General features: G+C 47.1%; 2 protein-coding genes across 3 annotated transcripts; one reads left to right on the top strand and one right to left on the bottom strand.

The window, feature by feature from the left end:
* Window positions 1–918: 918 nt before the first annotated feature.
* NFKBIL1 (NFKB inhibitor like 1) lies at window positions 919–10,137 on the bottom strand. 2 transcript variants are annotated; one of them, XM_014554212.2, is made up of 4 exons: window positions 9,999–10,137; window positions 8,216–8,492; window positions 1,840–2,061; window positions 919–1,705 (listed from the first exon to the last, which is right to left on the bottom strand). In XM_014554212.2, the coding sequence occupies exons 1-4, from the start codon at window positions 10,026–10,028 to the stop codon at window positions 1,116–1,118; spliced, it is 1,119 nt and encodes a 372-aa protein (XP_014409698.1). In that variant the 5' UTR covers window positions 10,029–10,137; the 3' UTR covers window positions 919–1,115. The 2 variants fall into 2 exon arrangements, with proteins under 2 accessions (XP_014409698.1, XP_006178815.1); XM_006178753.3 differs by lacking the exon at window positions 9,999–10,137 and adding an exon at window positions 8,888–9,093.
* ATP6V1G2 (ATPase H+ transporting V1 subunit G2) lies at window positions 9,802–12,140 on the top strand. The gene is made up of 3 exons (XM_006178748.3): window positions 9,802–10,120; window positions 10,394–10,494; window positions 11,015–12,140. Exons 1-3 carry the CDS (start codon window positions 10,039–10,041, stop codon window positions 11,186–11,188), a joined length of 357 nt encoding a protein of 118 aa, XP_006178810.1. The 5' UTR covers window positions 9,802–10,038; the 3' UTR covers window positions 11,189–12,140.
* The last annotated feature ends 1,442 nt before the right edge of the window (window positions 12,141–13,582 follow it).

Raw genomic sequence — 13,582 nt, 5'->3', positions numbered from 1 at the left:
TGTCTACAACTTCCTATCCCAGTTCCGGGGAGCTGGAGTGAGAACTGGGTATGAATAGTGGAAGGGATGGTGCCCCGCTCCTTCCACCTTGGGAATCCTAAACCCTCTCTCTCCACCCTCCAGGATCTCTTCCTCAACCTCAGAAGGAGATGTTTATCTGGAAGGCCAAGATTGGGCTGCCCAGAGACAAGCCCAGGTTTGTTTCTGCCCCAGGATGGGGCAGAAGCTGGATGGAGGGAACTGAGAATGGGGCTCTAGAGGAGGAGACACAGGACTGAGAAGGCAGAGAGGAGAGATGGCCTCGGGTGTGGATCCCTGATTGCCCAAGAACAGACAACCCAGGTTACATAATTTGGCTCTTTCCACCTCCTTCCCCTGCTCCTAACTTTAGCAACCAAAATTCCACTCCCCAACAGGGCTCTTCCTCCATCCATCCTGCTTCTATCCCTCATCCTCCCATAGCCTCCTCATGGTCCTCCAGCTCCAGCTGCCCCCAATTCAGATCATTCAGTGACTCAGCAAAGGGAAAGCCCTGTGTTGGGGGACGGGGGTGTTAAGTGGGGAGGAGGATGTGGTTCTGGTTGGGGAGCTGAGGAGGGGAGGGAAACTGCTTTTGTTCCCCTTTTTGCCTCCGTTCACATCTATTTCTCCAACCACTGACTAAAGAGCGGAGAGGAGCCCAGCATAGGGAGTGGAGAGACCAGAGGGCAAACTGGGCCTTCTTAGGGCTGCCCTTGTGGGAAGGCAGGCAGGCGGGCAAACAGGGAGCTTCTAGTTTCCAGCTGAGGGCACGAGTTAGTGTGTGCATGCATGGTGCAGGTGTGTAGGAGCTGTGGGTTTGGCAGGCGGAGCGGGAAAGGAGATGTCATGGGTGATGAAAACCACAGCAATGGAAAAAGGCAGAGGAGACACCAGGAGTGAGATGTGGAACCAGGTCTTATTAGGAAATGGCAGAGTCAAGGAGCAGTGGTGGTGGCCCACATCCCCCCACCCCCGCTCATTACAAGTTTTGCTCCCACCCCATATCCTCTGCTGTTCAGCACCACAGGCCTCCTCCTTGTCATCCCCTTCCTACTGCCCTGCACTCCCTGCAGTTTCTTGCTTTTTCCCTGGGGTCACTTGAGGGCCTCCGCATGGCGATTCAGGGCCTGAGAAAGGGCGGTCACAGCTCCCATCACACGGCCCAGCTCCCAGGTCTCAATCTGGCTTCGGAATCGCTGCAGGAAGCGGTCGGGGTGCCAGCGGACCTGCTGGACCCTCAAGTACCTCCTCAGAGCCCCCTGCTCCTCCAAAGGGGGGCCCCTGGCCACCAGAGCTGCAGCCATGGCCTCCGGGTCCCCTCCCCCAGGGCAGGGCCAGGGTACATCGCCAAAGCGCCAGAGGCTGCCCCTCCCTGCTCCTCTGGGGTGCTCTGCCCTGGGCCCTGCCCTGGCTGGCTCCTGCGCTCGGTCCCCGGGAGCCTCCTGCGCCCTCCTGGCTTGGCTCTCACGCAGTTCTTCCTCCTTGGCCCGGGCTCGCTCTCGGAAGAGCCGCTGCTCCTCCTCCTGCTGCCGCCAGCTGTGACTGGAGCCCTCAGCCCGCGGGGGTCGGCAGGCTCCCTCCGCCTCACACTGCTGCTGCTGGCGCTTCTGGGCATGTTCCCGGGCCATGCGATCTGACCACGCTGAGAAGGACTCAGGTTCCTGGGTCTCGTGGGCAGCATCATCTGTTTGGGAGGGCAGGATGGGGGTGGTCAGGGAGAGGCCGTGAGAAGGTGCCATGGGAGCATTCGTGCAGCGAGTGGAGGAAAAGCGGCCACTGGGGAAGAAGGGAGGCTGTGGATGAAAATGGATTCCTTACCTTCAAATCTTCCAATGACCTCCTGCCACTCATCCTCCAGCTCTCCCTGTAGCTTCTGTCTCCACTCCCGTTCCTTGGAAGCCTCATCTTCCTCCTCTTCTTCAGCAGAATCCCAGGGGGGTCCCCAGCCCAGAATTTGCCCAGGGGTCTCCCCATCCTTATTCTTTATTCCCATGGCAGAGGGACAGCGACTCAGCAGTGGCAAGAAGAAATCCGTGTAGGCTGTTGGTGTGAGAGCATTGAGCAGAAGTTAGCTGGGACTCCCACTCCTTGGCAGGGCCGCCATCTTGAATCCTGCTGGTCACTCACTGAGCAACAAAAAGGCTGCCCACGTGGATGCCTCCTGGGTATTAGGAAATCACCGTCACTCACAAAATATTTACTGATAGCTTACCACATGCCTGATAAGCATGGTAGTTTAAAATATTCTGACCTGTGTCTTCATAAACCAATTTAGTGTCCTGGGAGCTCAACTATGTCAAATGACATTTTCCGGCCTGCCTCTAGCCATCTAGGGGATGTCAAGAACTCCTGACTATGTATTCCATTTCGGGCTTGAATACCTCTCAATGTGTTTCTCAGCCAAAACTATTCAAACTGATAAAATACCTGAACACCCTACCCTGTACCATTATAAATATAAAATATGTAATATTTACCTTTTTATATCACTTTTCAATAAACTGAGTAAGATAATTATTTTCAGGGGAATTTCTCTCAGCCAGCCTTGCCCAGGGGATGCTGGGAGGGGGGTGAGGAGAGGTAGAGAGTCCATACCAGCAAGGAATTTGAGCCACAGAAATGTTCCCAGCACAAAGCAGACTCTTTCCAAATGACCACTAACCTAAGGCAAGGGAAAGGGGCTGAGACAGAGGGTTTCACCCAGGGGCTGACTGACAGGAGGCTGGCGGAAAACAGCAGAGGGACTGAAATTTCTGAGTTCCCTTCTTCCTGAGCCCTGACCTCAATGCATCTCCTCTAGTGTCTGCCAAGTACCATGCTGCTCACTTCACTGCCAACCCAGCACCCTACCCCTGGCCAGCCCCACTCGTCACGGCCTCTTCACTCCCAGGACAGAGGAAGGGGAGTGAGGCACCCTCCCTTCCTGTAAACCTACTTTCTCTCCCTAGGGCAGGAGGAAATGGGCCAGCAATCCTTAAATCTTTATTCTGTGGTGCTAGAACATACTGGCTACCTTGCAAAAGGACAGGACAGTGGAAGGGTTGTCCTGCCACTGCCAGGAAAGCAGAAGACAGACTGGGTCCAACCTTGGCTGGCCAAGGCCCACTGCCCCCACTCACCTCCTGGCACACTTGCATGTCACCCCACCCAAACCACATCAGGATGAGGGCTGAGGGTGCTTGGCTTTAGTACCGATGTGACCCATCACAAGCCCTCCCAACCTGTCCCACCCAGCAAGTACCTGGTCTTGTCTTTCAACTGTTTATTCCCCACCAGGGTTCATAGCCAGTGTGAAGGTAGGTGGATGCTCAGGCTTGCATGGGAGGCTTTTAAATTCACAGATTTTAAGGAGCAAGTCCTCCAACTATATAAAACATGATAAGTAGAATCTGCTACAGAATGTTAAACAGCCACTAAAAATTATGTTTGTGTGTGGAAAAAGCTCACCTCAAAACTGTGCATTGGATCCTATCACAACTGCATAAAAAAAGAGACCAAATCCTATGGTTGAAAAAATAGCCTGGAGGGAAAGATGTAAAACTTCTAGTCTCTGAGTGGTAGGACTATGGGTGGCTTTCCCCCAGTCTTAGCTGATGTTTTTATGTGAAAGGGACATAATATGAAATTTTTTTTTAAAGAATGAGTAATAAATTTAATCACTGTTAACAATTTGCTATGGACCCTTCCAGTCTTGTCTTGGTGTATATAGACATACATAATGATAATTTCTTTTCAGAGATATGTGACCATACTACAATGTACTGTTTGACAACTTGTTTTTTTCACTTAACACCTCATTTATATTTTCCACAGGAGTAGACATAGTCTAACTCATTCTTTTTTATGACTGTGTAGTGTTCTGCTGTGTGTATGAAACAAACAAATCTTCCCACCCCCAAAAGACAGACTCTGTTTCCAAAAATGATGAGCCTCACGCATCCGTTTTTGTGGACTCCTTACAGTACTTCTGTGGGGGTAGATTCTCAGAAGTGGAATTTCTGAGTCAAACAATATGTACAGTTTTGCCAAACTGCTTTCAAAAAGTTTGGCCAACACTTCATCAAGAATATACGAGTGCTTGTGTCATCCTTTACCAAACCTGAGTATTACCAACCCTTTAAATTTTGCCCATCTGATAGATTAAACAAACGACTTTACTAATGAAAGATTTTTCTTTTTCATATGCTTTCTGGCTCTTTGTGTTTCTCTTGAAAATAAATTGTCATATTCTTTGTCTGTTTTCCCCCTAGAAATTATATATGCAGACATGAGAGCTCTTAATACAGTATAGATATCAATCCCTTGCATCTGTTACATATATTGTAATTATTTTCTCCCATCTGTCTTCTTAAAGTGTTTATGTAGTTAAATCTGAAACAATATTTTCTTTTATAGATTTTGACTTTATTTCACTCTTAGGAAGGTTTTATCCACTCCAAGGTCATTCCTTTGTATTTCTTCCTATCACATTTATTTTTTAGAAATATAAAAAACTGAGGTGGGTGGGTATAGCTCAGTGGTAGAGTGTGTGCTTAGCATGCACGAGGTCTTGGGTTCAATCCCTAGTACCTCCATCAAAAATAAGTAAGTAAATAAAAAGATAAAGACAAAAAAAAGAAAAAAAACTGAAAAAAAAATGTAAAGCACAGTACGATAAGCATCCCTATTCCTGCTAACATATGAGGTATGTTAATGTACTTTCATTTTTACAACATCATTTTACTTTAAAGAAGTAAAAACATCATAGATAAAGCTAAGCTTTTCTTGATTCTTCCAAGTTTTATCCACCCCACCCTCCACTGTGCAGGGAAAACCCTCCCATGCATTTGGTATGTATCCTTCCTGTCATATTTAGATGATTAATCTACTGTAATTTACTTTTGAGTTGGCTGTGAGCTAAAACTCTTCCCCAGAGAAGCCAAATAGTCTAGTACCATTTATTAAATAGTTCACCACCCCCCTCTAGTGATGTGAAATGCTGACTTTTCCATCAATTTAGCAGTCTAAGATCAACTTTTCTCAATGTTCTTTAATTAACATGTTCTACTTTTATTTTGGGAAAAATATGAAAAAACCCACACTTCATCTTAGTGATGGAAGCACTGCTCTTCTCCCCATAATGAGACATGATTTCTACCTTAAAGAGATGTTCATACTAACTGGTATGACATATTTTGAAAAAACTGCCTGTATCAAAAGCTTATGTTGAGTGACGACTGACTGCGGTGCAGAGGAAGAAAAGGTAACAGTGGGCCGAGTGGTTGGAGAGGGCTTCTAGAAGGAGGTGGGGCTTACACTGGCTGAGAAGGGAAAATAACTCAGCAAGGTGGAAAACTTAGCAAGGTGGACAGGAAAGTGAAAGGCAAGAGACAGATAACAGACAGGCAGGTTTGCTGAAAAGATGCTTGGGGTCACTGAAGACAGAACCATGTAGCACAAGTTGCAGATTTGTAGGTGTCCTGTGAGAGATAAAGTTGGAAAGGCAAAGGGAACGTAAACCGGATGGCTCAGTCATCTGTAAAGCAGGGCCACAGCCTACTTCTACTGAGCAGATCAAAGTGGGTAATGGGTGGGAAATGTCTAATACTGTGCTGGCACAGAGCAGAAGTGCAGTGAATGTTACATTAAAAAAAGAAAAAAAAAAAAAACTAAGCTGGCTTTGGACTTGTTCTTTTTACAAAGACTGTGAGAAAATGACCTCCTGTTTCTCAACGTTCACTCAAAGGCTTCAAAAGCAGTGCCATCCACTGGCACCTCACTGGATGTGACAACCCAGCCCAGCCACTCCAGCATGAACTGGCACGTCCCTCAGACCTGACACAGGAACTGAGGGAAAACCTCCACTCCCCCAGGAGATTCTGGGTCATTTCATCTGTTCAAAGAAAACATTTGCATTTTAAGGCAGTGGTCTCCAGAGATGGGCCTTTCTACCAAGGAGTTAGAAGGCCACCTGCTGGCAGGGCTGGCAGAGGATTGGGAGGAAAGAAGGCCTGAGAGGGCTTGGGAGTGACCTGAGTACAAGTGAGATTTCAGCAAGGTCTTGAACCTTCTGGGCCCTGCTTCCCTCATCTGTATATGGAATAATAATATCAATCTCATATGCTTCTTAGAATTCAGTATGATGAAGAAAGCACCTATCTTCTATGAGGGAAATTTTTGTTACTCAGAAAGCCTTAGTTAAATAATGTAAGAATAAAAATATCAGTTCTTATCATCTGGCGAGTACCAAAACTGCACCAAGTGCTTGCCTCATTTACTAGTCACAACTTCCACTTTAGAGAAGCAGATTGGATTTGTAGAGGCTAAGCTGCATGTCCCCATCACACAGCCTTTAAGTGACAGAGCTGGAACTTGGATGGGGTCTGAGGTCTGTCTCAGGGTACTCTGCTCTGTTGCCACGTACAGTGGCAGCTGTCAAGTTGGATGCCTGCCCTTTGAAGACCTTCTCTCTTTGTTTTTAAGTTAAAAAAAATCCGAGTAGGCCAGCCTATCTCACTCATGTTAGGGGAGTTAAAGAAAAGGGGATTTTTGACCAAATTGGGGAGGTTCCAGGGTGTGGGTGGGGTTCCTGTATATTCTTGGAGAGCTGGGGGATGATAACAGCAATCAAACTGAGTTCAGGTTGCTCATCTCAACCTAGAGGTTTTCATCTAACGTTCTTACTCGAGAAGGAAAATCTCTAGAAGGGGAAAGGGGATTTCACCTACTATCTTCCTAGGGAGAGCTGTACCTCTACAGAGCTCCCTCCACTGCCACTATAGTATTAACAGGTCCCCATCTGAAACCCTCCATATCGAAGGCTTTCCAGAATGCAGATATTTTTGGGGATTTGACTGAGTTGATCTGAAAGTACATAGAGTCGGCCCTCCATATACTTGGGTTCCACATCTGCAGCTTCAACCAACCACAGATCTAAAACATTCAGGAAAAATAAAATTACAGAAAGTTCCAAATAGCAAAAATTGAATTTGATGCTTTCCTGCAACTACTTACATAGCATTGACATTGTATCAGGTATTACAAGTAATCTAGAAATGATTTAAAGTAACAAGAAGATAGTATGTAGGCTAGATGCAAATATTATGTCATTTTATATAAGGGACTTGAGCATCTGTGGATTTTGGGATTCAGGGAGGTGGGTCCTGGAACCAATCCCTCTTGGACATCAAGGGACAACTGCACACTGTATATTATGTAACCCAGGAGAGCCTGGGCAGCCCCAGTCCCCAAATGCATTAATGTTTCTGCAGTGAAATGTATGAATATTGACATCAATAAGAGAAAAACATATCAGAGATAGCCTCATTTTAGTTCAGGTTAGGTTTTGTCACCAAATGAGTTTGGTGGCAAACTGACGAAAAATGTTTCATTCTCAAGAGTGTTTTTGAGTTTCAGAACTAAGGGTAAGAGAGGATGCATCTGTTGATAACCACAGGAATAGTGGCCAGCAACTAGAGTGCTTATCATGTGTCAGGTGCTTTAATTATGTATGGTGTCAGCTGATTCTCAAAACACGTGTCACAACACGGGCACTGTGAACACGGGCATTATCACTGTATAATTCTATAAAGTATCACACCAGATAGAGCAGATATTTAAGAGCATGGGTAGTCTAGTTAGGCTGCCTGGGATACAACCCCTGCTCTACCACTTAATAGCTGTGTGACTTTGGCAAATTACTTAACTTCTCTGTGCTGTTTCTGCATCTGAGAAATGGGGGATGATATGAGTATTTATAACTTCATAGGGTAGTCGTAAGAATTAAATGAGTTGCTGTGTGAGAAGCACCTGGCACACAACAAGGGTTATTATTTTATTTTCCACATGGGCAAATTAAAGATCAGCAAAGTTTAGTAACTTGCCTAAGAATACACAGCTATTAAGTGTGGAGCTGGGATTTGAACCCAGGCGATGTAACTCCGGAGAGTACCCTCTATTCTACTTTTTGCACTACAGGCAACAACCAGTCAAGAGACAAAGAAGCTACTAATCCGGAAAGATGTGAAACCAGATACTAGTTGCTGTTTGGGGAATAATGTAAAGGCACAAATGATAGCCACAAGCCAACTTGATCAACTACTTCCCTAAGTCCCATGACCAGAAAACTAGCTTATTTTTCAACCACTGGCCTTCAACCATTGGTCTCAGACCCCATCAGTTGTTCATGACCTTGTCCCCCACCAGGCAGACTCACCATCAGGGCCCTGGCGGGCAGCAGCATGCAGTGCCGTGTCCCCGTGGCGGTCCTGGTGGGCAGGGTCAGCTCCAAGCCGAAGGAGCAGGCACAGGGCAGGGGCATCATGGCGGGCACAGGCCCGGTGCAGTGGTGGGGGCTGCCCAGCATCTACATCAAGGCCTGGGTGTCTCTGGAGGAGGGCTTGGGCCCGAACCAGCCGTCCTGCAGACAAATAACGACGGAAGCGACGTTCTCGGCGTTGGCGACGGGAAGTGGAGGCCATGGAACTCTTGGGCTGAGGAAGAAGGAAAAAAATGCAGCAGTCAGGACCCCCAGCCTTGGATGGTCCTTTCCCTTCCATCTCTGACATTGTTTCTCCCTTCCGTTCCCCATTTCTTCTGACATCTTCAGCTAGAGATAAGGCCTGTCCTAACCCTCATTCCTTTACCAGGCGATAGGTTTGAAAAAATTTTTGAGGGGGGCTGGGGTTACATTTACTTTTTTAATGTAAAATTTGAGGAAAGGATAAATGATTACTTCAAGGCTCACTAGTCCATTTTTTTTTAAATAAAGGACTTTGTTATATAATAAAAAACAGACTGGTGGGGTAAATTTTTATCAAAAGAAATTTGAATCTTAAAAAGTCAGGGATAATTTCAAATAATGATCTAGAAATTGAATATGATGTACCCGGTAGACAGATGTAGAGGCTTCTCCCTCTGGGACTTGGGGGGAGGGGTTACTCATCAGACCTGCCCCCCCCCGCCCCCCTAAGTACCCCCGGAGCAGTAGGCTCAAGGCCTGTGTTTAAGACGCTCGGAGGAAGGGAGGCGGGAAGGGCGGAGACACTCTAGGCTGACGGAAATGGCGCAAGCCAAGACGCAGGTGAAGGGCGGAAATGAACTGTGTGGCGCGTTACCGATGTCCTTCCGCCCCAAGGGGGCGGGAGGCGTTTCCTCGCTGTAGCCTCCGGGGGGGAAACTAGGGAACTCAAGACAAACGGTCCGTCTGAAACCGGAAGACTGGACGATAATGCGATATGCGATGAAAAGGAGCATAGGCAAGGGCTATTTGGAGGTTTAAGCCCGCCTCCCCCAACTGAGAAGAGAGAGGAGATGGTTCAGTGGTAGACAAAAAGATGAGAAGAGAGAAAATAGGAGAATATAAAAACAGGATAAACATCACAGTGAAAATGGAAAACCAAACCCAAAACCATAGTGAGGCCAAGAAGAGGGACAGGTCATAAAAGAGAAAAACACAGACATAAAAAAACACGAGGAGCAACAGTAGGACAAGGAAAGTGAGATGGGTGCAGAAATTTGGAATTGGGAAAGATGTAGAAAAATGAGATGGAAATGGCAGGGAGAAAAAAGAGAGGAAGAGAAATTGGAAGAATTCAGAGAAGCCCAGCATACTCTGTTCCCAACACGCCACGCATGATAATTTCTTTTTCTCCTCAACCCATTTTTAATCCCTCTATGCCTCCTCTCCCCAGTACTCCTTTCCTCTCTACCCCTGCCCCCATTCCTAGATCTTCCTACTGGGAAAGTCTATGATGTTAGCAGGCAGCTTTGGGCGTGGTCTCTGCTGCCCTCAGGCGGTTCTTCTGGGTACTGCCAGAGTGAGATGTGGAAGAGGACCAGCCATCAATGGGAGGATCATTTTGGGGGAGACACCGGGCGCAGGAGGCTGAGTGAAAAGGGGAGCACTAAGACCCAGGGGTAGGGGAAGGCTGCAGCAAACAGCTGGAGGAGGAGAAGTAGGCGGTTTGGAGAGGAAAGAAGGGGGAGCCATCTGGTACCTTGGTAGCATCTGAAACATCATCGGTCATAACGACACAAATGGCCAGTCAGTCCCAAGGTATCCAGCAGCTCCTGCAAGCCGAGAAGCGGGCGGCTGAGAAGGTGGCAGATGCCAGAAAGAGTGAGTCTCCTCATGTCTCCGTTAGAAGTCTGGAAAGAAAATTGGACGTGATAACAAACATTTTTGAGTCCTTGGGATAACTCAAGGCTGGAGAGGAGGGAGACAGCTGGGGGCTGCAGTGGCTTCTTAGAAGGGAAGAAATGGGTGGCTGTTGGAATCTAGCACCTGGTTGGCTGAGAGAAGGCAGAATAACTTTTTGGAAAGGACTGACCCCTACCATCACATTTGGTGGGGGGGGGGGTTCTACACCTCTGTCCTTCCTTTTGCTTCCAGGAAAGGCCCGGCGTCTGAAGCAGGCAAAGGAAGAGGCACAGATGGAAGTGGAGCAATACCGCAGAGAAAGAGAACAGGAATTCCAGAGCAAGCAGCAGGCGGTGAGTCCTGGGGAAGCTGGGAGGGGACTCCAGGGTGCAAGTTGGTGGATACCTCTGGTGAGGTGTGTATAGGGTGATCCCACAAGAAAATAAGGTGGTAAAGGGCTAAAGGGGACCCTGGCGAGGACCATGACATTGGTCAAGCTTTGTGGTATGTAAAAGAGTCTGGAAGTTTTGAAGGGCTTGTACAGTTTAGGGAGGTGGGGGGAATCGCCACATTTTATGTAGAGTATGATGATGACATTTGGGGTGGAAGGCAGAGCTTTATGGGCATGGTGGTGAGATGGTGGGGATTGTACGGTCGGTTTTAGGATGATGCTGCATGTCAGGTCTTAGAGGAGAGGGCGTTGTGTGGCTCTCTTTGGTGTCTGGATACTACCGTGGATGGGAGTGGTTTTGGAGAGGGCCTTTCTTCCTGGCCTGGCTCCAGGATCCTTCCCTCCACATGCCTGGATGCTTCTTTTTCTGTTTCTGCCTTTTCCTTTCTCTCTTCCACTCCTCCCAACCCCTCCCAACCCAGGCCATGGGCTCCCAGGGGAACCTGTCTGCTGAGGTGGAGCAGGCTACAAGGCGCCAGGTGCAGGGCATGCAGAGCTCCCAGCAGAGAAACCGAGAACGTGTCCTGGCCCAGCTTCTTGGCATGGTCTGCGACGTCAGGCCCCAGGTCCACCCCAACTACCGGATTGCTGCTTAGAATCCACCCCAGGGCCTGACTCCTCCTGCCAGTTCCTTCCTTCAAAGAACTCCCTAAGTCAAAATCACCTCCCACCATAATCCTTCTCTCCTTTCCACTCCCTAGAAATTCTTGGAAGCAGGCTCCAATAATTCTCCCTTGAAATTCATAAATGTCCTGCTGAGACCTGAATCTCCTGATTGTCCTTTAACCTTCAGTGGGACCTCATAAACTCCCAAGTCACCCTCATGAAATTTGTAGCATGGAGAAATAGGGATGTGGAAAATACTAACTTCAAAGCCTGGAAGGCTTGGGTCTCTCTCCCAACCCTGCCACTTGCTGGCTTGGCAACCAGGACAAGCTACTTCAGCTGTAGCCCCAGTGTCCTCTGCAAGACTGGAATAGTAACAATCATGCCTACTTTGCAGGGTTGCTGCAATTACTAGGATTCTTCCGTAAAGAGCCTAGCATGGTTTCTGGCATGTGGTAGCTGTGGTCCAATAAATGGCAACCCTGTTATATTATTACTATTCCCTGCCCACCTACCAAAACCTAAACACAGCTGATTCCTCACTTCTGTCTGTGGCTTTCTAATTCTACTCATTCATTCTGTGGTGCGAGTAATTCTCTAAAGAATTGGTTCTTCCCACCTCTTTTCCCAGAGACCTTATGATCCCTGAAAAAATGAAATGATGATCTCATTTAGCCTCTCTACTGTGGTTCCAGGAAGATGTTTGCATTTCTTAGCCTCTCTTTTTGTCTCTCTTAAATTGGTCTTTCTCTTTATTGGATTTCCCTCTCTCCCTAATTCTCCAAAGACCCATCAGATGTTCACTGCTTCCTGAGATCTAAAGTGACCCTGTTCCCTCGTATGCATGGCCTTCCTTTCTACATCTTCAACACCTTACTTTGCCTTTGTAACAATAAAAAAGTGTCAATAAAATAATTATGGGCAAATCGATTGGTGGTTTGAATCAGCCTCCTTTTGTTTCATCATTTCTCATTTTCAGTCACTCTTGTTCCTTGTTTACGGATTCCCCAAACAGCCAAAAGGGCTGTCCTTTGAAGCTTGTTGGAGAAACAAAAGCAAATGGTACGTAATTTTTTCTCTAAAGTGAGAAACAAGTGGTTCCTCCTTTGGGAACCTGAGGACTAAAGATGGCAACTGTAGAGAAAAGCTAGGATGTAGGAACAAGCACTCTGCCCCTTACGTTGCTTTATTTTCCTTCGTAGCACTTATCAATACTTGACATGTTTATGTGTTGTCTCCCCTATTATGTGAACTCTGTGATCACAGGTGTTCACTGCTGCGTCCCCAGATCCTAGGATGGCACTTGGCACAGGATAGACAATTGATAAATACTGTTGAAAAAAATTGATATTGTGGGTTGGAAAAACTGCCCTTCCATGACACCATCCTTGGATTACTGTTCTTTTGACCACAGGAAACAAGCCTGTTTCATCAAGTACTTAAACCAATGAGATAATCCGTAGTTTATTAACTAGACTCTTGAAGCAGGTGGAAAGTATACAGTAGAGAATAAAGAGATGTGTACATTTTGGCTCTGTCACCTGTTAGCTGTATTACTTTGGACATGTTGCTTTATTACTCTAAATCTGCTTGCTTATTATAGAATGGTATTAATGATACACCATGATGTTAAGTGGTTAAGTGTGACAACAGGTAAAGGGCCAAACGTTTGTCATTTTTGTTATGTCACATTTGACTTCTGTAGCATATAAAGGCGGGGGTTGGGGAGGGACACATCAAATGTTTTATTCAAGAAAAATCCAGGCTGAACAAAGGAGCTACTGGGGGCGGGGCTAAGTACATTCTGGTCAAATTAACAATATTTATAAAATGTTACATAACCCTCCAGCCCTACCATTTATCTTTAACACTTGGGGCAGAATCTAGACCCCGTCCCCCATACGGTGGCTTCAGAACACCTTTCTGATTCGCAGTCCAAGTCCACGAACTTCAGGGACCTTAAGGCATCAGCTACATCGGCCCACTTTATTTTGGGTAAATGCCGCCCGCCTGCCCTACGGCTAGGGAAAGGGTAGAGGTAGGACCGTGAGCACTCGCTTCTCTCACCTGGAGCCTGCAGTCCCCTAGCTCCCGCTCCAACGCCCCCAGGTCACCTTGACTACCGGGCCAAGGACCCCGTGGGAACTCTCAGTCCCGCCACCTTGGGTCCTCGTGCCCCCCGGAGGGGTGCCCAGAGAGAAGACCTGCGTGGCAAGAACCTAAATAAAGAGGAGAAGGGCGTGGAAAAGAGTAGGACAAGAAGAAAAAAATAACCATCTGAGAAGATGCTAGTCTCCTTTATGCTTTTGTTACTGGCAGTAGCGGAGCACTTAGAAGTGGCTTAAAAATTTTTTTTTCACACAGGCATCTCTAAAGACAACCAG

This window comes from Camelus ferus, chromosome 20, assembly GCF_009834535.1.
Source record: "Camelus ferus isolate YT-003-E chromosome 20, BCGSAC_Cfer_1.0, whole genome shotgun sequence".
In the NCBI taxonomy this organism is placed as follows: domain Eukaryota; kingdom Metazoa; phylum Chordata; class Mammalia; order Artiodactyla; family Camelidae; genus Camelus; species Camelus ferus.
This window is presented reverse-complemented; position numbering and strand designations above follow the sequence as displayed.

Coding starts and splice junctions, on each gene's coding strand:
- NFKBIL1 (XM_006178753.3), bottom strand. CDS start 8,944: ATGAGTAACCCCTCCCCCCAAGTCCCAGAGGGAGAAGCCTCTACATCT. Junction 2,062..8,215: donor TGCCCGCCAGGGCCCTGATG/GTGAGTCTGCCT, acceptor TCACACCAACAG/CCTACACGGATTTCTTCTTG. Junction 1,706..1,839: donor GGTCATTGGAAGATTTGAAG/GTAAGGAATCCA, acceptor CCTCCCAAACAG/ATGATGCTGCCCACGAGACC.
- ATP6V1G2 (XM_006178748.3), top strand. CDS start 10,039: ATGGCCAGTCAGTCCCAAGGTATCCAGCAGCTCCTGCAAGCCGAGAAG. Junction 10,121..10,393: donor GGTGGCAGATGCCAGAAAGA/GTGAGTCTCCTC, acceptor TTTTGCTTCCAG/GAAAGGCCCGGCGTCTGAAG. Junction 10,495..11,014: donor TCCAGAGCAAGCAGCAGGCG/GTGAGTCCTGGG, acceptor CTCCCAACCCAG/GCCATGGGCTCCCAGGGGAA.